Source organism: Erpetoichthys calabaricus, chromosome 11 (assembly GCF_900747795.2).
Source record: "Erpetoichthys calabaricus chromosome 11, fErpCal1.3, whole genome shotgun sequence".
In the NCBI taxonomy this organism is placed as follows: domain Eukaryota; kingdom Metazoa; phylum Chordata; class Cladistia; order Polypteriformes; family Polypteridae; genus Erpetoichthys; species Erpetoichthys calabaricus.
In genome coordinates this window covers 107,352,584-107,377,854 of record NC_041404.2, presented here as the reverse complement: position 1 = coordinate 107,377,854, position 25,271 = coordinate 107,352,584, and the positions used below count along the sequence as shown (strand labels likewise).

The window sequence follows — 25,271 nt, the reverse complement described above, 5'->3', positions numbered from 1 at the left end:
TCAATCCAGGCACACTATGAGGTAGTGTTCTAATCCCCCGGTGTGACTGTGTGTCCGGACACCAAACCAGCTCCATCATTAAAAATGCTACTGACATCACCATCATAGGCCTGATCACCAACAATGATTAAATTACTTGCAGACAAGAGATCTATCTTGTTAACTCATCGGTCCCAGGACAATCTGACCCTTCATGCCCAAAAATTAAGGAGCAGGTCAGAGACTTCAGTGGATGGATTAAGCTGTGGTTTGTTTTTGTGGGGTGCTGTGGAAATGGTGAGCTCGTTTAATTTTCGTATAGTAACAATCATTGATTAATTGAGGAGGGAACAGCCCGTTTTGTTCACCAATGCCTTCCTGAGATGTCTCACAGGTGCTGTCTGGAGTCCGTCTTCACTGGCTGCATCACATCCTGGTAGGGCACACATGCTTAGGTCACTGCAGAGGGTGGTGAAAGCCAGAAAATATTACTAGCACCCAGCTGCCTTCTGTCCAGGGTATCTAAGAGACATTCTGCTAAGATTATTACACACTCTGCACAGCTGTTTTTCTTGTTCCTGCCTTCTGGCAAATAGTAAAGAACCAGTGGCCTTCAGTATGGCTTCAGAGAATGTGTTTTAGTTGTGGAGTTACTGAACAGCCAATAGTACAACAAACATTGCAAGAAAACAACTATGTATAAATATTTTAAACATAACTGAATATATATCTATACTGTATATTGTATTCTATGTATATTTTTGTGTTATATTATCACTGTTCTGGAGAGACATGCAAGTAACAATATAATTCTACTGTATGCACAAAACAATAAATATTGTATGTTTAATAATAAGATCACCTCGGGATGATTCCCTGCTGAATGAACACTGCAACCGACCAACAATTTATTAGTAGTAGTGGTAATAGTATTTGATATTAATCAAAAAATAAAAGACGACGACTCAAAGACAGTTTGCTTTTTTGTTGATCTAAGTTGGATCTTTGCGATCTACTTAAATGTTGCACGAAAGAGGTATAAGAACAATCACAATTGTCTCAAAGTCAAGTCATTCAAAAATGCAAAATTTCTTGGCTGTCACATACCGTTCAATTGATATGAACATACAGTATTTCACACATAGAGCTTTTAGTAATGAAAACGTTGATGGATCAGATCAATAAATAAATGACTGTTTCCTAAAATGTTTCCCTGACAATTTTAAAACCAATTTTATATGTAGCACTGTTTTTGCAAACCTTTTGAAAATTAAGCTTAATATTGTTTCACATGTTTATAATTTGCTAGTGGAAATATGAAATACATTTATAGATTGAAAATCTCTAGGTATGAGTTTCATGATGTACATTCTGCTTGAAATACTAAATGGTAATAACATTTGTTACTTTTATTATAATGTAACGGTTCAGGAGAACATGTAATGAACAACCATTCAAAATAGTAAAAAAAAAAAAAATACTTTATATCGGCAAAGTGCTTAGAATGGTTGGATAGCTTAAGTGGGAGACTGGAAATCATTTATGTTTGTCCAAATAAAAACTGTTGTAATTTGTACAACCGCAGCATACTATGCAACAAGCGTGTCAGTACTGTCTCGCAGGGTTACGATAATCGCATAATTTATCTACTTGGAGAGGCACGCTGTCAAGGGCGTTCCGTAACTGACGCTATGGGCGTTCTGTGATATGGAGGGTGTTCCGCATCTGATGTCAGAGGTATTGCAGTCTGCAGCTTCACTCTGTTGTCCAATTAGGCAGTTGTATATTTTCAAAATCAGCTGTGCATCACTCAAAAAATTACTACTGAAACACATTATTACAAATAAATTCCATCCATTCATTTATTAACCTACTCATCTAGTTTAAGGGGCAGGTGGAGCAAGTGACTATCCCAGCAACCCTGGAGAGTGTGTCAATTAGTTGAAGGGCACACTCGCATCATATGCTCATAATGGTCCAAATTAAAGTCATACATTAACTGTAGTGTCCGGAGAACATTCCATGCAGAAATAAATTCCTTGCAGGCAGTGGCCAGGCATGGATTTAAATCCAGAAATGGAATTGGGAAGCAGCAGCTCTTAACCAGTTACATTTCATACTGAACAATGGCTTATACAACAACAATAATCTGTGAAATACGCCAATCAGCCACAACATTATAAACACCTGCATAACATTGTATGGGTCCCCTACATGCTGTCAAAACAGCTCTGACCCATTGGGGCATGGACTCCACAACACCTATGAAGGTGTCCTGTGGCATCTGGCACAAAAACAGCAGATTCTTTAAGTACTGAAAGTTGAGAGGCTGGGCCTCCATAGATCATACTTGTTTTTCCAGCACATCCCACAGATGCTTGATCAGATTGAGATCAACGGAATTTGGAGGCCAAGACAACGCCGTAGACAAGCAGGGCACATTATCCTGCTGAATGAGGATATGTCAAAGTATCATCCATATGAATGTCAGGAACCAAGTTTTCCAAGTAGAACACTGCCCAGAGCATCACATTGCCTCCATCGGCTTGCCTTCTTTCCATATTGCATCCTACTGTCATCTCTTCCCAGGTAAACAACACACCCCCTCTCTCACATATTTATAAAAAAAAAAAAAAAAAAAAAAAAAAAACACCGCACAAGACCTGCCATTTTCGAAATGCTCTGACCAAGTTGTCTAGCCCTTGTCAAAGTCTCTGCCGATTTTTCCTGCATACATCACTTTCAAGAACTGACTGTTCATTTACTCCCTAATATATCCCACACCTAGGCAGGTGTCATTGTAACAAGATAATCAATGTTATTCATTTCACCGGTCAGTGGTTTTAATGATATGGCTGATCGGTGTGTATCAGAAAATAGTTTTTAGGTCATAATGTACACTGCTTTTTTCAGTCTTTTCTGTTTTGTCTGCTTTAAGCATATAAGCTACAATTATAATATACAGTAATCCCTCGCCATATCGCACTTCGACTTTCGCAGCTTCACTCTATCGCGGATTTTATATGTAAGCATATCTAAATACATAACGCAGATTTTTCGCTGCTTCGCAGGTTTCTGCGGACAATGGGTCTTTTTACTTCTGGTACATGCTTCCTCAGTTGGTTTGCCCAGTTGATTTCATACAAGGGACGATATTGGCGGATGGCTGAGAAGCTACCCAATCAGAGCACGCAGTTAAGTTCCTGTGTGCTGATTGGATCGACGGTGCGCCGAATTCGATTCCGCTGCGTTAACCAGGAAGTCTCGTCTCGTTCATTCAGCATCAATGTGTCGCTGTGTAAAAAGTTAACTTTTGTGCTCTTTTGTGTTTGTCTTTGTGCGTAGTCAAGCCCTTCGTTATGGCTCCAAAACGATCTGCTCCTGCTACTGCTTCAGGAGCCGTGCCCAAGCGCCAACGGAAGATGCTAACGATTGCCGAAAAGGTAAAAGGTTTGGATATGTTGAAGGAAGGGAACAGCTTTTGTATCAGTATGCTGCTGCTGGAGTATGTGAATTTCCCCTTGGGATTAATAAAGTATCTATCTATCTATCTATCTATCTATCTATCTATCTATCTATCTACAACGCTGTATGACGCCATTACGGCATCAATGAGTTCACGATTCTTTTTATTTAAAAAGGAGGAAAAGAATATAAGATCTACAGCCGCAGTGTCCTTTAACCAGGGCGCAAAAAGAGTTGTAAGTGGACATAATAAGGCGGTAAGGTTTATAAAAGTGTGGGAAGGGTTTATAAAGCCTTAAAATATATATAAATAATAAAATACATATAAGGTCACTACTTTGTGGATTTTCACCTATCACGGGGGGCTCTGGAACGTAACCCCCGCAATAGGTGAGGGATGACTGTACTGCTATTGCATAATTACTCTACTTACATGCTGAATAGCTTTGCACACACTAAAATACCATATCAATACAAATGAAGGAATAATTTAGTTTCAGCATGGCAGAAAGTACCAGAAACAGATTCTCACCTTTTCACATTGAAATATAAACATTAAAATGTGATGAACCCCATCACATCACCCCCAAGACTACAACACAACTCAATAAAGCTAAAATCCAAAATGCCTAACACCAAGATTCTAAAAATGTAGTAAAGAACCACGTTTCCATTTGTTTCTGAACAATTTTGTTGATGATATATGTAAGTGCCCATGCCTCAAGTTATCTGTATCACTAAAATCCAAATTAAGCTATAGGTTGCCATTTTTTAAGCACATATTTCTTAGACTATTTGCTCTTAACAGTAATGTTAGAGAATGTTTTGTATCTGTGGTACATATTTAAAATTCTCTAGTTGTAAATTATGACAATATAAATTCTTTTTCAAGGCCAAAGCTGCAGCACCATCCTGTGCTAACCTTAAATGAGGTCGGGGAAGCCACTAACAAAAATTCCTTTCAGATAAGCTGATGAATGCCAGCTGAATGCAGATAGAGTGTACAAATTGGCATGTCTATGAACATCAGCCTAGAGAAGGAGATTTTAAAAATAGTTGTACAGATTTCCAATTCTGGTCTTTCATTGTTTTTGCACTGTTTGTGTAAACAACACCAATTTAACCGTTACCTTTCTCTCACGATACAATCTTAAGGTCTGTGTTTGGCTTTTCTGTCTTAATTTTCTGCATATGAGATGAGTCAGTTACACAGTGAGTTAACACAGATGTCAGGTGGTAATGACCTACAATTTGATTTATAGCGTCTTTAGTAACAGGTACAAGGGGCTTCTGAGTGGCCTCTCTTGCAGTATGTCTGTTCAAACTAAATTTTCCTCCCATTTTCAGACAGGAGCCTTTCCTTTCTCTAGGAAACACCTCACATTTGACCTCTTTTAAATTGTATTATAAGAGACACCCAAAGCCTAAGGATATTTACATCTTCAAACACTGTCCATTTTTGAGTGTTAGATTAACAGTTTTATTAAAAAGCCTTGCTAGTTGAGTCTGTACTAACAAACATTCATTAAATACATCAATTGAAAATTTTTTAGCCAGTTTTCTTTTGTCACTATACCCAAGGTAGAAAAGTTAACTGATAATTTGTTAATCTAAATGTTGAGATTTAGAAGCCCAAGTGACCTTGCAAATTAATTTTTTCATTAAAAGTGAACTTTCAACAAAAGGTTTGTAGCAACTAATGTCATACAGTGGAGTCAGATTCAGGACTATACATTCAGTAAGCATTGTGTTATTTGTTGTGTTTCTTAACTGAAATCTATTTCATCTGAGCTGCAGAATTGACCCTCACCCGCATTGACTGCAATACGATGGAAGGCCTGGCCATGACACTTACATCTTTCAGTGCTAGAAGCTGCGATGTCTTGGTGTGGTGGGGCAAGCCTGTTCCCGTCTTGCCCGATCTGGGTCACCTCGCCTTTCTTGAGAAGCTCACTGCCGTCTTCTGACACCACCCACTTAATAATGGTGCCCGGTGCTCTCAAAGTACTGTGCTTGGAGAACTCCTTGGCACGAAGCCGAGACATGCTGGAAAGATGACTTCTGCTTAGAACACAAAAGAAGGGGGTTCATAATGTAAACATTAAGGGGTGGGGGGAAGAAATCTGAAAAAGGACATCATGAATATTTTCATAAATAAATTACTATCCTTCTCTCATAGCCTTGTCTGTCTTCATTATTTACTGGGTAAAAACTGAAAAATCAAAATGTAACTAAAGAATTTTGATGTACTAACATTTTTGTATATTCCTATTTCTAAACTATACTTTCTAATAAATCTTAGGATGAAGACTACATCTCTACAGATATGAGAAATCATAAAATGAATTCCTTCAGTAGTGCCAAACCTTAAATAGTGCTAACTGACAAAAAGGAATATGTGCCAAAAATTGAAACAGTATGTTTCTCACAATCTTGACGTGGAAAGGAGCACAGTTCATAATTAAGTAAGGAGGACTAAAATCCTAATAGCCAGGTCACTAAAATTCAGCATGTCAAAAAAAAAAAAAAAAAAAAAAATAAAAAAAACAACAAACACACACACACTTATGTACTGTACTCTTTTATTTTGCCTTCTTTATTTAAGGCAACTTAGACTATCCTCAGTCCCTTATTGGCTGACTGTCTCTCACACCCCTTCACCACTTAACAAATAAGGTGTTGTGAGCATACTGGCACAAAATGGCCATCGTCACATCTTCCAGGTGGATATTGCACATGTGTTGAAACATGCAAAAAATGTTTCAGCAATCATGTGTGTTAAAATCCAGCACCGTCTCCACATAATAGTACACTGCTTAAAAACATGTTTTCTTACTAAGCAGTGAAAGCTATGCATTTGTCAATGCACCAACAAAATCCCTGCCCAGAACAATCATGTTTGCTTCAATTTAAATCTTTAAATATTTTAGTAGATTTCAGTCTAACAGTGAGTTATGTACTTTATGAAACCAGTGTTAAGTCCTTTAAGGATGAAACCAGGAAGCACTTCTTCAAGCAACAGGTCCTGGTAATCCAGAACATGGGGGTTACCAGGTGGGGGGGCAGGGGAGATAAACCTTGAAAAGTAATAATATATTTTTTTGGAGTCACAGCTGTACTATCGCATATTAACATCATATACCAGTACAATAACATAAATTGTGTGTAATTTTAAGTTTTAATATACACTAAATTTCACTTAAATTAAGTCTATTACTCCAGTACTATTAATATTTCAACGACAGAAAACTTTTTTCAGTTTGTGTCAAAATAAGTGCTTTGTTATTTTTGAAATAAATTAGAAAATGCACGTTTGGAATAACGGTTTTAAAAGTTAGAGCATTTCTAATTTTTACTTCAAAGTGACATACTTGTTTAATAAACATTTTGACAGTGGTATGTGCAACATGTGATAAAGGTTTGTTCAGATCGCTGCACCATGGTTTGTGCAGGCAACACATTCATGCCACAGTCTGTGCAACTCTGACTGATTCAAAAGTTTGAGCTTACTACTGAGGATCTGTTTTGCCAGGAGAAGCGTCTATATCACATGTCAAAGAGGAAAATACTGTATACAGAATATCCACAATGAATTGGCCAGTCTTCCTCAATCTAAATTTGAAACAGTAAACTAATCCATAATTGAAGTTGTACAGAATGTTTCTCTATTTGTTTTAAGGATAGGTGACATGCAAGAGAGAGATTCTTACAGTAGGATGGATGATCATATTTTTTATTATTATCATATTTACAATACCTATTGACTTAAAAAAAAAACAATTTTGAGGAAAAAGTACCTTTTAATACAGATTTATTTAGTACCATAGTACATTCATTAGAGGGGCCAGGTACTCCCAGTCACCCCTTAAACTTTGCCCATAATCTAGAATAAGATACTTTATTTTAAAGTATCTGTGTGAGATGTTGGGATAGCTCACCTAATCAAACAAGTTTGATGACCTGAAAGGTCTCCTCTCATTTTTCAAATGTTTTAAGTTCTTAAGCATGCACACACACACACACAGAAAATAAGATTAAAAAAAAATAATTTGTACGAATATTCACTTCCTAATGTTCAAAAACTGTATAAAAAAAACAAATAAAATAAATAAATAAATAAAAAAAACCACACTTGAATGGTGTCTTACATAAAATGCGTCTGTCTATCCTACAGAATACCTAACAATAAAACATGTATTATCTATCAATGTACTAATTTGGCCCGGGTGTTTAAAGAGCACAGTTTTCTTCAAAAATTAGACAACTGTATATTTTAATGCAATGTTGGTCTGCTTCAACACAAACATATAATTTAAAGCTAGAACCTATAACGAAGAAACTGTAGAATAAAGGATTGTCTGCTGTAGTCTCTGTGTTCACTGTGGCGTTTTATTTAGGTGCAGTATTTAATTGAGAACCTCACCTGATACATCCCTCCTCACTCACACACTTTTTCTTACTGAGCTGATGCAAGTATCTTTGATGCTGCTGCTTTCCTGTGTGTGTATGGTATGTGAACTCACTGCTGACACTTGTATACACCTTTAAAAGGAAATTAAAGCATGGGTATCTGACTTTCAGTAAACACAGTGAGTGATTAAAAATTTTTACAGCAAACTCATCAACTGCTGATTTGCATAAAGCTGTAGGCTTCAAAATTTTACATTTATTTATATGGACATCAACCAGACACCACAATAAAAATTCCTTCACTTTTTGACAAACAAGAAAATGCTCAGGCATTTATTTTACCGAATCAGAAACCAGACCAAATATAGAAATTCTGTCTCTTGTAATATTATGTTTAAAGAAAAAAAAAAAAAAAAAAAAAGGAAAACTAAATAATATAAAATATAAATAATAAAGTGCCTTGCTAAATATCTGGACGCTTTAAACAAAAATATCAGATGCTGCTAGATTACAAGTTATAAATCTTACTTACATATGGTGTGCCAAATCTTAATTTTATTGCAAATGTGCATACTTCAGAAGAAAATTGAAAAGACAGTATTAGTTATGTGCCTTCAGATATCTTGAAATGAAAATCTGAAGCAAGCTGCTTAAAAAATAGTTCAGATTCCTAGATATTGGTTCTGTTAACTTTACTTATTTTACATTTGAAAGGATATCACCTGAAACTGGGGGATATTACAACTATACTATTGGCTTCTGCCTGTGCACCACTGAAGTCACTGTTACTTTTTCAAGACAAAACACAACTGTCTTTAATTTTGCAAAAGCACACAAAACAATACCAAAGTATTCTCATAGTAAATGTCAGATGTAGCACTACTATACACTGTACAGCAGAGCATGGCCTAGAAAAGAATACTGCATTTAAATATTGAGATATGTGAGCCAATAGTTACCTTGAAAGATCTGGGGAGTTCAGGGGTTGAAATTAAACTAAAGGCTCTCTGTCAGCTTCATTAAGAGGTATGCACAACACATGCCTCAATGGCAGGTTGGCAAGAAAGAAACCATTACTCAAAAATTAATCATTCCAAAGTACACAGATTTTTTAGATAAGCTTTTCTGGTCAGATGAGAACAAGATGGGGTTTTATAGCTAAAATTGAAAGTGAGAAGTATAGCACAAATGAAGCAATGCCTAACCACCCAAAAACACCACTCTAACTGAAAGCATTCTGGAAGCAAAATCAGTTTGCAGAGATGCTTCTTATCACCTAAAGCTTGTAAATTGTTACAGCTGAAGGAAATTTGTGTAGAACACTATACAAAAATACTGCAAGGATCATTGTTTCTGCCTATTAAACAACGCCTTTGAAGCTTGGGAGAAGGTCCATCTTTCAACAGAACAAAAACCCCAACACTGGACCAAGTTTAAAGAGGTTAAAAAAAAAAAAAAAAAACACACACACACATTCTGGAGTGGGCCAGCTGAAGTCCAATTATCCACCCTAGTTATAATTCTAGTATAGCTTTGAAAATTGCAGCACATTAGACCTGTGTCAGAAACATTAATGAGTTGAGAGCAATACTGACAAGAGGAATGGGAAAATACATAGGCAAATTTGGTAAACATTGATTCCAAAAGACTTAAAAGATATTACTGTTGCAAAAGGTGTCTCATTCAAATATTAAACTTGCTTTTTGACTTTGTTTTAGAGATGTGCTGACAACCAACTAAATTGGTCATTAAAGGTTTTCTTCTTGAGCATGCATATAACAATAAAATGTAACACAAAACTTCCACTTTTATACAGTTTGAAACTTTTTGCAAGGCACGGTGTGTACATATATTTTATATTTTTTTAAACATAGCATGTGTGACTCATACATATAATATTCAGCAAAAGTAGAAAATAATTAGTCTGGCCAAATTATTGTCCACACTACTTTCACTAGAACTTAAACTAATACTTAAATGACTTTTCAACTTTGACTTTTTTTTGTATATCACATTCTGTCATTTTGCACCATCGCCAAGTAATCAGAAATGTTCCCAGAGTGACACAGCTGGGCACCATAGACTTTCTTTGAAGACAAGGACGCTAGGCTTAACATTTGCATTTATTGTTGCAGACAAAGCATTATTAGAAGCAGTGGTGGGGAGTGTTAACACTTCTGTTGTATTTCAAAATTAAAGTAATTAATAGTGCTGCAGATAGATTTGAATCCAGTAGACTGGCTCAAAAATTTACCTTCTCTTTAAACGAACAGCAGGTGTATCACCCAGAATTTTTCCCCTGTTGCAAGATGCTGCAGCTTTGAAGCACAAGACAACAAGTTTTCAAAAACGTTTGCATTATTTAAAACTAAACAGAACTACTTGAACAGGTATTAATTCCAGTATGCCATGAATTGTACTCTTTTCTGCGTTAGAATCAACAGAGTGTTACAGTATTTTTTTTCAAATACCTATTTAAGTACATTTACAAAAAATAGAGGGTCATTGCTTGCTGCCTCTTCTCTTAAAAAAATTCTAGCATATATAGCATGTTAAAGCCAAAAGCCCAAAAGCATTAACTCTAGGTGAATAGCTTTAAGGAATCATGAAAGCTTGTTGAGGAGTAGGGAAAAAAATAATCCTACCTAAACATTTTGCAGCGATTGAAAGCAACACTGATGACAGGTCTTACAGGAGGTCTTTTATGACATTAAACATGCTGTAAATGAGAGAACGCAAAAAGGTGTCAATGAATGCAATCCAATGTGGACGAAAACCTCAAACAACTCAAAAAGTAAATATAATGCAAATCCTTTTTCTACATTAATAAAGGAGTAAAATTACATTAAAACAATTGAACAGCAGTGCTAGAATTTAACACATTTTTTTCTCGCCTAAAGGCCTACTTGGGTAAATAATAAATTAACCCTGTGGTGGTACTTACTAAAAAACAAAGGTGTCAATATGAAGAAACAAAAAATCAGTTTTGTGGTTAGCATCTCAAACATGGCTGTGGAATTTACAAATGTATATATTAGAATGAACAAAGTAGTTCTTTAATAAAATCTGGACACATTTATTTAATTAAATCAACTTTATAATGTTAATACCACAAAGGCACGCATTGATTCAAGACATTCACTTTTACCGTCTGGTGTTAATTCCTATTTTGAAAGTGCCAGTTCCTATTTTTGATATCTATGGTTATATTTTGACTATTTAATAGTCTGATTAGAGATACCCAAAATATAATCACAGATATCCCAGTCTATCAGTTTCCACTTATCAATATGGAATTGCAGATATCTCCGAATAACATTTGACAACATGTAATTGTAGATATCCAAAATGTTAACTAATGCAATATATTATATGTGAAACCATTCTGTTCAAATACAGGGATCTTCTATATCTTATGCCCTGCAAATATTTTGCGATGGGACTAGCCACTGACCAATATTGTCATGTTTGGGAATGGTGAACTGGTCTTCTGCTTGTTGACTTTAATTTCTAACTTCTTTCCTTAACACTCTCTATTCTGATGTTCTCCTTGGGCACCACTGCTATGTCAGAATTGAAGTCTTGCTAGAAGGTACCTGATCCTCTTGCTGGCAATTTCTTGAGATCATATTTATGAAAAATGAGCTCTCTGTATCATGACATAATGGGTCACCTAGATACAATACCAAGCTAAATCTACCACTTAGCTGGGGAGAAGATGTGTGACCAGTGACAGAAAGATCTCAGTTTCCTTGTTGACTATGAGAACTTTTATTTATTTATAGACATTTTCTCCCATGGCTATCCAGGCACAGTCAGTCTTTACCTTTAATCTTAACACCACCCCCACAAGGCTCAGCTGTAGTTGAGCATTACGAGGCTTCTGTGTTTTATTAGATTGGATAAACTTTATTAATATCATTGGGAAATTCAGATTTCGCCCATTTTCTTTTCAAAGTAAGCTGTAATTGTTTCATTTTTCTTGTAATTGTTTAACCTAATGAAAATTGATAGAGAAAACTGATAGAAGAAAGCAATGATAAGGGTTTATCAGTTGTATGTGTGCTAGTTGAACTGGAAGGGAAAAAAGTGTCATTCCAAAGACACCTGGTATTTTGTTATGAGTCAGACAGACTGGAAAATAAACTTACAGTTTTGAAATAGCCTAAGCTTGTTGAAAAACACCTATGCCACCTGCAATGAGATGAATTTCTGAAATTCAACTATAACACATATACCATAACATTCATTAGTGGTATCTCTAATTCATATTCTGACTAGTCAATACTTAATTATAGATATCTGCAATATATTTTTGACTATGCAACAACACATTTCACATATCTTAAATTTGAATCTGTGTCACTCAAAAAAATATTTTATATATTTTATCATCAGAATATAAATTATGACTAGTCAAAGAAAGAAATTAAATGTTAAAACAGCATGAAATTCAAACATCCTTTATGTGGCCTCAAACAAAGGTCAGAAATAGTTAAAGAGCAATCACACATAAACGAGAAAACACTTCAGGGTGATCTAACCTGTGGGCACTAAAAGAGGGAGATCCTGCAATCAAAGTTTAATTAAAAAAATGCAAACAAACTCAAATTAGATTAGACTGGCTGTCCTGGAAATAAGAATCAAACTGTACAGTTAAAGATTTTCACCTGTCTGTTGCTTAATAACTTTATTTGCTATGAGGATAGAAGAAAAGAAAAAAAAAAAGAAAAGACACTCAGAAACTCCCAAAACTAGATTACACTGTTGTCGTCACAGTGTAGAATCCTTTAAAGACAATTCTGCAGCTCCTAGTAAAATGAAAGCTTCTAAAGAAGAGGATTAGTTAAGGGCTAACAAGTGAACCTGCAGACACAACAAGAAATACATGAACTTCTGGCTGCAACAGCTCAGGTGTTAACAGCAGCAGCCGATATATTTATTAAGAACCATACTATTAGATTAAAACCAAGACAGCCTGTACAAGCAAACCAAACTTTGCCTTTTGTCTTGTGCACTTCTATTAGTACCTATCTACTTTTTTTTTTTTTTTAAATATTAGCACTGCCAAAATTACTGGTCTGTAAGGAAATCCTATAGCCTCTAACAAGCAGACTGGACTGTCTTTAACCATTTTCTTGTTTGTTGCTGACTAAAAATATTCAGCAGGACTATAGAAGTGAGAACCCAAATATATATGTGTGTGTTCCTTTAACTGTATAAATTTAACCTCATATCAATGCCATTTAATGCTTTCACTTAGACATTACCACAAGACACCCAAACAGCACAAATCTAACTATAAGCAGGCATTATTTAACCAAGACAAAAAAATGAAAAACTTTAATCCATGGTAAGCAGCTTATACCTAACATGCACTATGAAAAGTACACTAAGAAATGTATCCATCCATCCATTTTCCAACCCGCTGAATCCGAACACAGGGTCACGGGGGTCTGCTGGAGCCAATCCCAGCCAACACAGGGCACAAGGCAGGAAACAATCCTGGGCAGGGTGCCAACCCACCGCAGGACACACACAAACACACCCACACACCAAGCACACACTAGGGCCAATTTAGAATCGCCAATCCACCTAACCTGCATGTCTTTGGACTGCGGGAGGAAACCGGAGCGCCCGGAGGAAACCCACGCAGACACGGGGAGAACATGCAAACTCCACGCAGGGAGGACCCGGGAATCGAACCCAGGTCCCCAGATCTCCCAACTGCGAGGCAGCAGCGCTACCCACTGCGCCACCGTGCCGCCCCCTAAGAAATGTATTAAAACTTCAAAATGTTTCAATAAACTTTATTCTTGCCATGTGCCCTTCTTCTTAAAATTAATACTTTTTGACTGCTCCTAGCTTGGAGGCATCAGCTTTAATAAATCACCTAGCCCAGGATAGTGTGCGATTTCATTGTATGGCAAACTGTCACACATGGGGTCAATTTAGAGCCACAAGCAACATAAGCTGCACATCTTTGGGATGAGAGAGAAAAACTAAAGTAGATGGAAGTAAACCTACAGGAATGCAGAGGGAACTTGCAGAATCTAAGACACTGACTGGGCTAGGATGCAAACACTGGAATTGCTAAAAACAGGAACAAGCTGACAATACCTAGGCGAATTATTATAGTAAATTAAAAATTGCAAATAACCCCTTTGATTCTCCTTTGTGTTGTGCTGCACTTCCACTGATCGACCATGCCTTCACCCAACATCACCCTGCAAAAGTGCACAATACTCCTTTTTATATTACAGTAGATAGATGCAGCACGCAACAATATCAGGTAATTATCATTAAGCACTTGTCATTTTCTCTGCTAGTTTGGCTTCAATCTATTTGGAGGTTTCACTTGCTCTGAGCCAGCAGGTGGCACTGATGTGCAAAATGCAGTACACAGGTAAAACAAACCCAGCGTGACCTCCAGGGTCAACATTTTGGTTTCCAAAGTACAGAACTCTATTTTGTCCTTACAGTCCTAGAGAGCAACTATGCAAAATTTTCTCAGACAGACAGACATTTTATATTATTATTAAATATAAAAACATGTTTATCATCCAAAAAAGCCTTTAATTAGCAATTTTTTATATTTATAATGCAAATCAATCAATCAATCAGGATGCCTTACAAGCAAAACAGAACATTTCTACTGGGGAAAATAAGTACTGGAACATTCAGAAGCATTCTCAACTAACACCAAAGCAAAAATGGCATTATAGACTTTTTCCATGGCTTATCTAAAAAGTTAGCATGTTTTTTTTTCAAAACCCAGTCATCACATGGTTTTATAAAATGAAGGTTGCTTGTTCAAAGAATTCTTAAAATGAAAATTTTTATGCAAACAAAACTAAAAATGATGTTAACCATTTACTGCATCACATCCATGTTTTAAAATATGCTGCCCAAAGAAATCAGCCTAATCATAAATTCACATCTTTCTGAGAGTTGCACAGATTTTTTTTGCTTCATTTTCACAAGCCTTTAAGTTTTCTGCTTAAGAACATGTTATGTACAAAAGTTAATATGGTGAATATGTTAAATTATTTGTTAGAGACCATTTCAAGATTATGGGCTCTGAAGAAGTCACTTGTAGAAGTTATCAGATTGCATGCTAAAAAAAAAAATGATTTCTAAATATCCAACTGTGTTTGCATGTTGTGTTTTATTGGGATATTAAAATTTGCCACTGTCATGGAGTTTTCCTGGACTTCAGTTTTCCTTCCACTGCTCAGTCACATATTTTTGGCTAGTTTGGTTTGGTCTGGTCTGGTATGGCCAAGTGTGTGTTTGTGTGTACTTACATGCATGCATGTATCTGTACATGCATGTGTCTTGTGATAACCTAGCAGCTCTCCACAGTTGATTCCAGAATTATGCCTGATGCTGTCAGGATAGGCTATAGCCCCTTAAAACCATAGAAGAACTATAAAATTAATGAATGGATGAACAGAAAACAGACAAACCCCAAGTACACTTGGAGTTCTACAAGCAGATGTAGAGCTTGGTATGAAAGGTCAATAATTCAAACAGACTAGTAGGTAATTTATGAAGTTTAAAATTTGTTGTGTAATTACTTTTAATTTTAGACCATGCTTTACTCCAAAATGATTCAAAAAGCACAATATGGTTCTACAGTAAAGGCAATGCTGGTTGAAGTAAGTGTGTAAGTAAATGAAGAATCCTACACTGAGCTAGTTCGTTAGCCTGGTAAATGAGGGATAAAATAAAACAACTGAAAGACAGATAAATACAAATACATGTGTAAAACCACCAGATTGAGACAACTGCACTGTCAAAGCAGACATATTAAAGTGCTTGAAATAAAAAGAATTTTAAGTAAGCCTACAACACTCATTATGAGACACACAGTAAACAAATAATTCTACAAGCTTGTTTCCCAGTCCATTCCCTTAGTCAACAGGCCACACTTTTAAAGAGAAGTCAATCCCTAAGTTATAAATGAATACATCTATCAAGTCACAATCCATCCTATATAACAAGAAAAAACAAAAAGAGGACAACCAACCCAGTCTTCCCTTCCCATTTTATCTCTCAGTGACTACATTCTTCTTCAAATTAAGTCCTTATTCACCATTCCATACAGTCAGCTTCTGGGACATTTCCAATAAAGAGGACAATAACCTTGAACTTGACATGTTCAACTCCCAAAATGGCAGGATTATACTTCTATTATTTTGAATTGCAGAACAAACTTTAGCTGTTCTATCATTTTGCATGAATGTTGGATAGCCTTTTTGTAACTCAGTGCATATACGAATTCTGTATATCCCATTTGACCTACAAAAACCTTGTGACACCAGACACTGTTGCTTCCCTCATATAATATGTCCAGAAACACATAATGTTGTTACTGAGTGGAGTATACACAGAATTGCTGCAATTCCTTGGAGAGATTCAATTTATCATAATGAAGGCATACTGGAGCAAGTAGTGCAAACACTGTTCAATAAACAGAATAATGAATATGCCCAAATACCAATCAAACTGGTAATCTGAACCATTTAAATATTCAGGAAGATATGTCATTGCATTTATACATATGATGAAGTATAGGCACATTCATCTGTTCCAACAGTGAAGGATTAAGTCCGGTGAACTTCCTAAGGATAGGCATTCAAAAATAAATAAATAAAATTATTGTCCATTTCAATCCAAGAAACATCAAGGACAGCCATACAAGCTTGAGCAGTGAAAAGAGCTCAGACAACACTCCATAGATCTTAAACAAAAGAAAAAAGAGAAAACTCTAAAATCAATGTAATATAAACATGATTGACACTTTACTTTTTGCCACCACAAAGCTCTTTAATCTTAATTCTGAATGTTACCTGTCAACTTTGTGCTGTGTATTTTGCCTTGTGGCTTCAGCAGTTCATGATTTCAGGCAGGAAGACAATTAGATTGGGAAATCCTAATCCAATGTACATTATTCCAGCACAGAAAAAAATCTTAGTATTTACCATCCAGTGTGTGCAAAAATGTGATCACATGAACAAATAACTTTCAAATGTTATGATGCTCTGCTGTACACAATGCCATTTAAGGTGAACACTATACATAAGCACTTCATGCATACAGACGTTCAAGAATTAGATATTCTAAAGTTTAAATGACTTACCTGATGCTTAAAGAAGGAAGCTGGTAGTAGGATCTTAGCCAGAGGCCACCTGCTGTCAAAAGTCTGACACTTCAACTATAATCAAGTCTATAACCCACTTATTAAATGTTAGAATGAAAATTATGTTAACCAGCTTTCTGATGATTTCATTCACAATTTCCTTGTGACTGGCCACTCCACACACTGTGTCTGAATGACAGCTCTGAGGCTAGTCCGTTCCAAATCAGCAAACTCCTATGCTACAAAAACGTATATTGTTGGGTCTCCCTATAAACGTTTTCTAGCTGAGGAGTTCCTTGCAGCACTTTAACTACCATATGCTGCATAAGGAGATGACTGTAAGTGTAATCTGCAATGAGGCACAGGCTTGATTTCCAAGCAACAACAAAATCTATATAATGAAAGACACTATATGAAACGCACAGCTAATAAAAAGTGTTTAATGAGAGTGACGGAAACAATTTCCTTCAATAATATCAACAACCTAAGGCACAAATGAAACATCTTAAGCAAGACGATACGCAAGTATGTAATTGTGTGGTCAAATGCTCATTCATGCAATTTGCAACGCAGACTGACCCTCCTATTTGCAGACTCCCCTTTGTGATGAAACGGGCGGCTGCATGACTAGTAATAAGAAAAAAAGGAGACAGACAGATCGTCCACTAAATACGGAAGGATTTCATCACATTGGTCATGGCAGAGCAGCGACTAGCACGAGATCTGTGTTATCGAATGAAATTAAATTTACTTTAGCTGGACAAGTCGGGTCCACACCCCGCAGGGTCTCAATGGCGCCGGAGGGAGGGATGTGGCCAGTGCAGAGTGGCACTATAGCGTACTGCTCAGCTCTACCCTGCTGGAAAGGCCGAGATGATCGACCCATGCAGAATATCCACTGCGGCCGGGGGGCGTCAGGGGGGAAAGGGGGGGTTACTTAGTGATCACATGGTGGGGTGGGGGGGTGCTCGGGGTTTTGCGCGCAGGGGAAAATCACGCAGGCAGGTCGGCCTTGCCAGTAAAAGCCGTACGAAGGGGAAACAATGGGTGAAAATTCTCTGGCGCGATGCCGGCCGTGCGTGTAAATGGAGGCCGTTCAGCATCTCCTCCTAACACCGGGGCCCTGGCCAGTGTGCGGCTTCACTGCCATACTCGTTTGCTTTGACTCGGATCTGTCCGATTTGGCGTTTTGGCCCAAACTTACATGTGCGAACCCGTCCCAAACCCCACTTACCAAGCTGCCCCCGTCTCTACTGGCGGCAAGCGCTCCTGCTTCACGCAATCGACCCGGCTCCTTTAAGCCCCCCTTCCTTACTCCTCCATCACGCTTCGTCTCTTTCCCCACTGCCAATATGATGTTCAAGATCGAAACCCGCTACGTCAGAGAAATCAAACCGATCGACACTATATTCATACACAGTAAGACACACTAACGAGCTTAACCCGGCGGAGAATCCGTCGCGAAGCGCTCCCGCCTCTAGGGAAGACTGGCGAACAACGGGACCAATCACACCGTCTAAATTCATCTCTCCCTTACCTGATATCATGGCCTTGTGTCGGTGCTTTTACCCGCTTACAACTGGGGAAAAATCATTAAATTTCTGCCAACGAAGTCCTTGTCCTCTGCTGCGCAGGCGCTATAGCTTATAGGTAAAGGGACCATCCATGTGTCTATGGTACATCCGCGGAGACCACACATGAAAGAAACCCAGATATTCTCTACTCCTAGGCAAGATGGCCACCGTGTCTCGATGGCAAGTTTTTTTTTTGTACCATAGAAACGATGGCCATCTTTCCTGAGGTTCATGTGTACCGTAATCGTAGTATTGGTTAAGAGTACATATTCCGCAATTGAAATGCCAGTAGACACGGGCATGTATTGCTCATTAGCTGGAGCTAGCCATTCTGCTCCTATAGGATTAAAAATATATCAACGTACCACCTTTTTTTGCGTATACTGTGCGAACGCAAAAGTTTAAAATCAAAACGCGCATGTAAAGAAAGTGACACTTTTAATCATTCAACGGCTATGAACATGTTTTCAGGAGATTCACTTCAGGCGTGATTGAGGGGAATAAGTTAAATAAATCGAGTAAATTTCAGTTTGATCAACAATCAGTTTATGAAGTGCTTTCATAATAACCTTCGAATTCAGATTATTTTTGAAAAATTAAAAAAACATTTTTAAATAGTTGTCAAAGCTGAAATATGGAGACTCGGGCCATTAAGAAGACAATTAATTGGTCAAAATAAACTTACGCGAGCATGAAAAGTAATTCTTGGAATTCTGTAAAATCTGTTTCTTGAATGCAAAACATTTATATTACAATAAAATAATTAAAATTAAACAATAAGAACATGCAATTTGATGGAGAATTTTAAAAGTAATTCAGCTCCATGTCAAAGTTTATACACCCTTCACCAAATTACATTTTTTTTCATAACTGATATAAAAAACAGAACTTTGATAGTAAACAAATTCAAACTATTACATTTTTACGAATTATTAATGTACAATTACAATTTACATGATGAAATGACAAAGAGTAAAAATTAGTATGAGTAAATATGGCATTTGCAAAAATTTGGGTACCTGACTAAGTCAGTACACCCCATTGGCAAAAATTACAACTTGCATATGTGTTTTGTAACCTGCTGTGAGTCACTGAATTCTTATTTCAGAAATGTTTCCCAATTCTTTCTTGCTTATCATTTCCAGCTTTGAGATATTCTTGGGCTGTCTTGTGTGCACAGCATGTTTACAATCCACACAGCTTTTAATAATGTTCAGGTCTAGGGACTGTGAGGGCCATTTGAAAGCCTTCACCTTGTGTTTCTTGTGATACTTCATAGTAGATTAGGAAATGTGTTTTCTATCATAGAAGGCATGCTCTTTTCATCTTCAATTTCCTGACTGACTGTTTGACATTGAGTATTAATTGATATGCTGTATATTTATTGGAATACATTCTTCCCTGTACTCTCACAGTGTTTTCTGTGCCTCTCATGCCACACAAACACAAAGTATCATGGCTCTATTCCCCATACTAAACAGTTGGCAATGGGTTCTTTTCTTTAAATGCTGTTCCTTTTTTTTTCTTCAGACATTTTTATGTCAAATGTCAAGAAAATATGTAATTTGGCCAGAGGTGCTCAGACTTTTGCATGCAACTGTACAGATTTGTATGAAAAACCTACCCATGAGGTAATATTCTTAAACTTGAATACTGAATCCATTTCAGCATTGTGGTGGACGGTGGGCTTAGCTATCCCGACAGCATCAGTAGAAAAAGAGCACTCAGCCTTGAATGGGGCAGCAATCCAATTTAGGGGAAAGTCATTCCATGATCACACATGGCTAATTAAAAATCACTAATGACTTAACATACTTGTCTTTCATGTGTAGAAGGGCAGCCCATGCAGGCACAGGGAGAATGAACAAATTACACACAGAGGGTAGGATTCAAAGCCAAGATATTTGAGCAATGCTAACCACTGTGCCTCTGTGCTGCTCTGCATCATTTTCAAACTGTTAATTCTAAATATAAGGTTGGGATGACTTAGCTTATTCCTTCAGTCCTGGACATAAAGACCAGAAGCAAACCTGGATGGGCACTGGAAACGTAACAAGACAAGTTTTCTATTTAATGATATAAAGTCATTAAAATGATTTGTAAAGCCATGTTTGTGAGAGATGAACTTATTTCACACCACACAATACAAGTACTTCAACAAATCACTGGTTTGTTAATGATGTTCTCTGGTCTTTTTTATGGAATAAATAAAATACTTGAAAATGTTACAGTAATTCATACAATTAATTACTTAAATGAATAATAATACATTGGTAATTAATATAGACCACTCTTCTGTTATTATGTTAAATTTTCTCTTTGAAATCAATAATAATGATAATAATGTAGACTATGTAAAAAACACATTTTTTGAAGCATCCACACATCCCTTACCTAACCTATCTCATCCATTCAATGATGCATGAGCTGGAGACTTTCTCTGCAGAACCAGGCACAAGAAAGGAACCAGACCTGGAGGTGGTGCCAGTCAATTACAGGGTAAAGATTAAATCCAAGTTGGTGGAGGTGTGAGGCAGCAACCTGAAATGCTATACCACCATTTTACTCATTTTAGAAAGCAGGGCTAGGAACATTCATGACTGGAAGGCAACACTGGTTGTAAAGATTTGCTACAGTCAATCTTAGAACCAGTGGGTACTTTGAGTTGCTGATAGAATCTCCTGCTTAATTCTTGAATTCTAGTTCATACATTAAAACAAACAAAAATATTACAAAAAAGGATGATTATTGTCTTTTATCAAAATATTAGTGCTGAGGTCTCCTGATTTTAGTGCCTCATTACTGTCTGCAGTTTGTTAAACTGCATTCAAAACTGAATATTAATGATACCATACGGTGTGCTAATAATTGGTGCATTACCTTTCACAACATCTTCTGCCCATTATGAAAAACACTTTTAAAAAGATGAGATCAGACAAAAACTAAAGTGATAAAAGTCAAAAGGAATTTTTAATAAGGGAAGCACTGTGGTGCAGTGATTAATGCTGCTATCTCACAGTTCCTGCAATCAGGACACTGTAGAGTGTTCTAGTTCTTCATGTATCTGCATGGTGTTTATTTAGGTACTCAGTGCAGCTAGGATATAATTCAGTTCCTTACAAAACAAGATAGTAATCATTTCAGGAAAAAAGGTGATAATTTGATGTGAGGATTTATAACGAAAAAATATCTCCACTCTATAAAATTCAGATAAAAATAAATATCAGAGTTGTATTATCCATTGAATTGCCTGCTCAATCATTTACACTGAATTTTTCATGTGTTTTAGGTTAGCTGCTTCAGAATATTGACAACCTAAGAATTTTCCCAGTTTTAGTTCCCTGGTCCCTTAAGTCAACAAATGATTTATTTAAGTACAGCTACTGCTTTGTAATTTCTAGGTAGTGAAACATACAAGTACTAAATGAGTAGCATTACTCTCACTATTCTTTTATAAAATCCATGGAAGATGAGTTAAATAGAATATTGGCATCTGTTTGTTCATTTGTTCAACAATCAAACTGGTTACTCTCTGTGAAGATTGTGCATGTTCTCACTGTCCTCTTTGATATTTTACTCAAGGTATTTCACTTCCATATTTTAAACTTGCGTGTACATCAGAGTAATTGGCAGCTGTCTACTATGAGTTATTGTTGATTCCCAAAGCACTATATGTTCATGTGTAAGATAATATAGAATAACTAACTAACCTAAAACAAACATTGTTTGGGATGTAGTTGGAAAACACGAGCGCCTCCTCAAAGGCAATGTCCACATGTGAAATTTTAGTCCAGTACACTGGGTGCAAAGGAAGCTGCACGAACCATTGTACAATATAATTCTATTAATTATTTATAAATAATTAAAAGCTACAGTGTTATGTTTTGCATGTACTAAGGCAATGCTCTTTTTCTGGATTATTTGTGATAGCTCCTTTCATAGCAAGCACAATTAAAAATGCCTAAAAATCATATGATATTATGTGATTATCTACATAGCATTGTCAAACCCAAAAAATCTAATTCAGGGACATTGAAGGATGCAGCCTGTCAGAGCAATCTCAAGTTCAAGGCAGCAACTGTTCCCTGGACAGGGCACACATATCCTCATAGAGCTGACGTAGAAGCAAACATTAACCTCACAATCACATATCTGTGATCTAAGCGGAAAAACTGGAGTACATGGAACAAAACTCATGTAAACAGATAATGTGAGAATGTGAAAATTCCACAAAGAAAGTGACTAGGATTGAGATATTACAACTTAGATTTATTAAAATGAAAAGAATATTACAATACAAAGACAAGGATAATGTAATATATATCTCAATTTTCAAATCTGCATATCCTGGTTGGGTGTCACAGCACAATATCTTACTAAACAAGGAAAATATATACTCCTCCTACACTAAGGCAATTTACTATGTTTCCACAATTTCATTGTTGCCATCAGACTGAAGATTCAGATTTACAAATGGATAGAATGCTTTAAATCGCCTGTTAGAATTCAACATATTTAAATGCAGTGACATTTTTAGAATGAAAAATCGGGAAAAAAAATCAGATCTGGGTGACAGATGTTGTTAAAAGGGGTGGAACCATCCAGAGAAGCCTTGCAGAGGGTGTGTTTGTATTAATGTGTGGGTCAGAGAGACAGAGAGGGATGATCAAGCACTTAAAGAGCAGAGAAAAGATCACTGGAGCTGGCTGGAAGGGTGATGGAAGATCAGAATGGCAGCACAGGCATTGGATGGCAGCCAAGGAAGAAGACAGTTTCCAGTAAACTTTGCATAAGGGAGCAAAGGAGAGACTGCTTCACAATGTATTACACTACCTCCACCAGTGAAGACAAGAGGCCAGCCAAAGAATGCCATTAAAAAGATACAAAATAAAGATCTATCAACATATTCTTATAAAGTACAAGCACCAAAGGATAGTATTAAAATACATTAACATCAAATCTTCAACACTGAAAGTAGAAATGAAAATACATATCCATTTTTGTACAGAGGGCAAAGTGCTAAATCATAATGTAAGTAAGTAATTTAATTGATTCATGATAATAATTACAACTCCAAAACAACAAAGATGTACAAGTTCACATACACTTTAAACTGTGTCACAAAAAATCAACCAATAGGTCACTTCAAAGGATTATACCCTTCAAGCAGCAAGGTGGAATGGAAAAGTTAAGGCTGTACATGTGCACTCCTTCAGTAAACATTTGTTGAAAACACTGCTGGTCGTAGAGCATGTCCCAGCAGCCCAAAAAGAGGCTCACAGCACCAAGCACAAAGGAAATTTGACATACTCCAAAAAGAAATTTTTTTATATATAAGAAGTCACATTGAAAATTAGAAAATTTTTATTGATGATTAAGTTGATTTTGCAACATTTTAACAATGTCAAATTATTGACGTAAATTTAGTACTAATTGAATATCTGCACAACGGAATCTTCTGCTTGATATAAGGCTACAGCACACCATTTGCTCTTGATGCAGAGATGCCACATCTTTTATCCTATATATGTTCTAATTGTAAAAATATGGTTGGATCACTAAGAGGTTCTCACAATAATGGACACTGCCATAATGCGGTTATTGCCCCTATAGAAACTACCCTTGTGCCCCAAGACACATCAGCAGTGTGTGCCTCCCTGTAAAACTCTTTGTCATTCCGGGTCCATGCTTTTGTATCTGTGTAACATTGTTTTATGCTTGTTCATTTCTGCAGCTAATCAGTTTCTTATTGATAAAAACATGTAATCTAACAAATTTATGATAGTGAGAACATGAAAGATTCATTTCAATTCACATGTATGCTCATGTCACCATGCACATTTATACATGTAGGCTAATTTAGACAAAAGAACAAGCTGCAACACATTTTACTTGGCTCATCTGTAATGGCTTCCTCTCAGGTATGCAACCGTCTTCAAAGGTCCGCTGCAGAATTGCAAAGCTGTTTGTTGCAACAATCCAGAATGCTAATATGTTCTGCTCACACCATATATGTCTTTTGGGCACTTGGAAGTTGTCTCCCTTCCCAAAGTCTAAGCGCTGTCTGTCTGCCTTGATGTTCAAATTCAGAATGAAGATCCTCTTAAACTATCCAGCTTTAATTTCAGTTCCCTACCATATTTGATCTGCCAGTTTTAAAAGACCTTGACAGAAAGTATTGTGTATTGTTAGTTTGAGCAAAGTTTTCCTTCTTTGAAATGTCATGTAGCATTGTTTTGTTTGTTCTTTTAATACTTGCTGCTTGTAGTTTGTTGAGTATACCTTTACACTCCTTCTGGTACATGTCATTGCTGCATTTGCTCTACTGCTTAGTTTATGTTTTGTACCTGATGCTGCATATAATCTTGTTTGTTTGGTCCAGTGTCTTATGTTAAATGTAAATAATAATTTGATTTCTTGAAAAAATCACACATGTATATATCAATAAATTTAGATATTCATGTACAGTATCTATAGGTTTTTTAAATTAGATTCTCAATGAACAAAATACTAAAAACTAAATAGGAAAGTCTGAATACATTATGCTAATGTTAGTTGGCAATTGAGGTCTGTATGGATTCCATCTTTCCTTGGCCAACCGGTCTTTAGAATTCTCCTATTAGAGAATTCTTGCATATAATATGGTGTAGAAAATGTTAGTAAATTATATTCATTCATTAAGGTATTATTATAAATTA

General features: G+C 36.5%; 1 protein-coding gene across 13 annotated transcripts in view; it reads right to left on the bottom strand.

Moving 5' to 3' along the window:
* LOC114660794 (zinc finger protein 501-like) overlaps window positions 1-18,685 on the bottom strand; it is a 95,835-nt gene extending 77,150 nt beyond the window's left edge. The window contains exons 1-4 of one of the 13 annotated variants that reach the window (XM_051934172.1): window positions 18,537-18,685; window positions 10,500-10,573; window positions 10,109-10,172; window positions 5,300-5,505 (exon numbers count right to left, since the gene is read on the bottom strand). In XM_051934172.1, coding sequence (XP_051790132.1) covers window positions 5,300-5,489 — 190 coding nt within the window. In that variant the 5' untranslated portion in view covers window positions 5,490-5,505; window positions 10,109-10,172; window positions 10,500-10,573; window positions 18,537-18,685. Of the gene's footprint in view, window positions 1-5,299; window positions 5,509-10,108; window positions 10,173-10,499; window positions 10,574-16,999; window positions 18,497-18,536 lie in introns of those variants that run through there. The other 12 variants (XM_051934171.1, XM_051934174.1, XM_028813691.2 and 9 more) reach the window with 12 other exon arrangements.
* Between the last annotated feature and the right edge of the window lie 6,586 nt (window positions 18,686-25,271).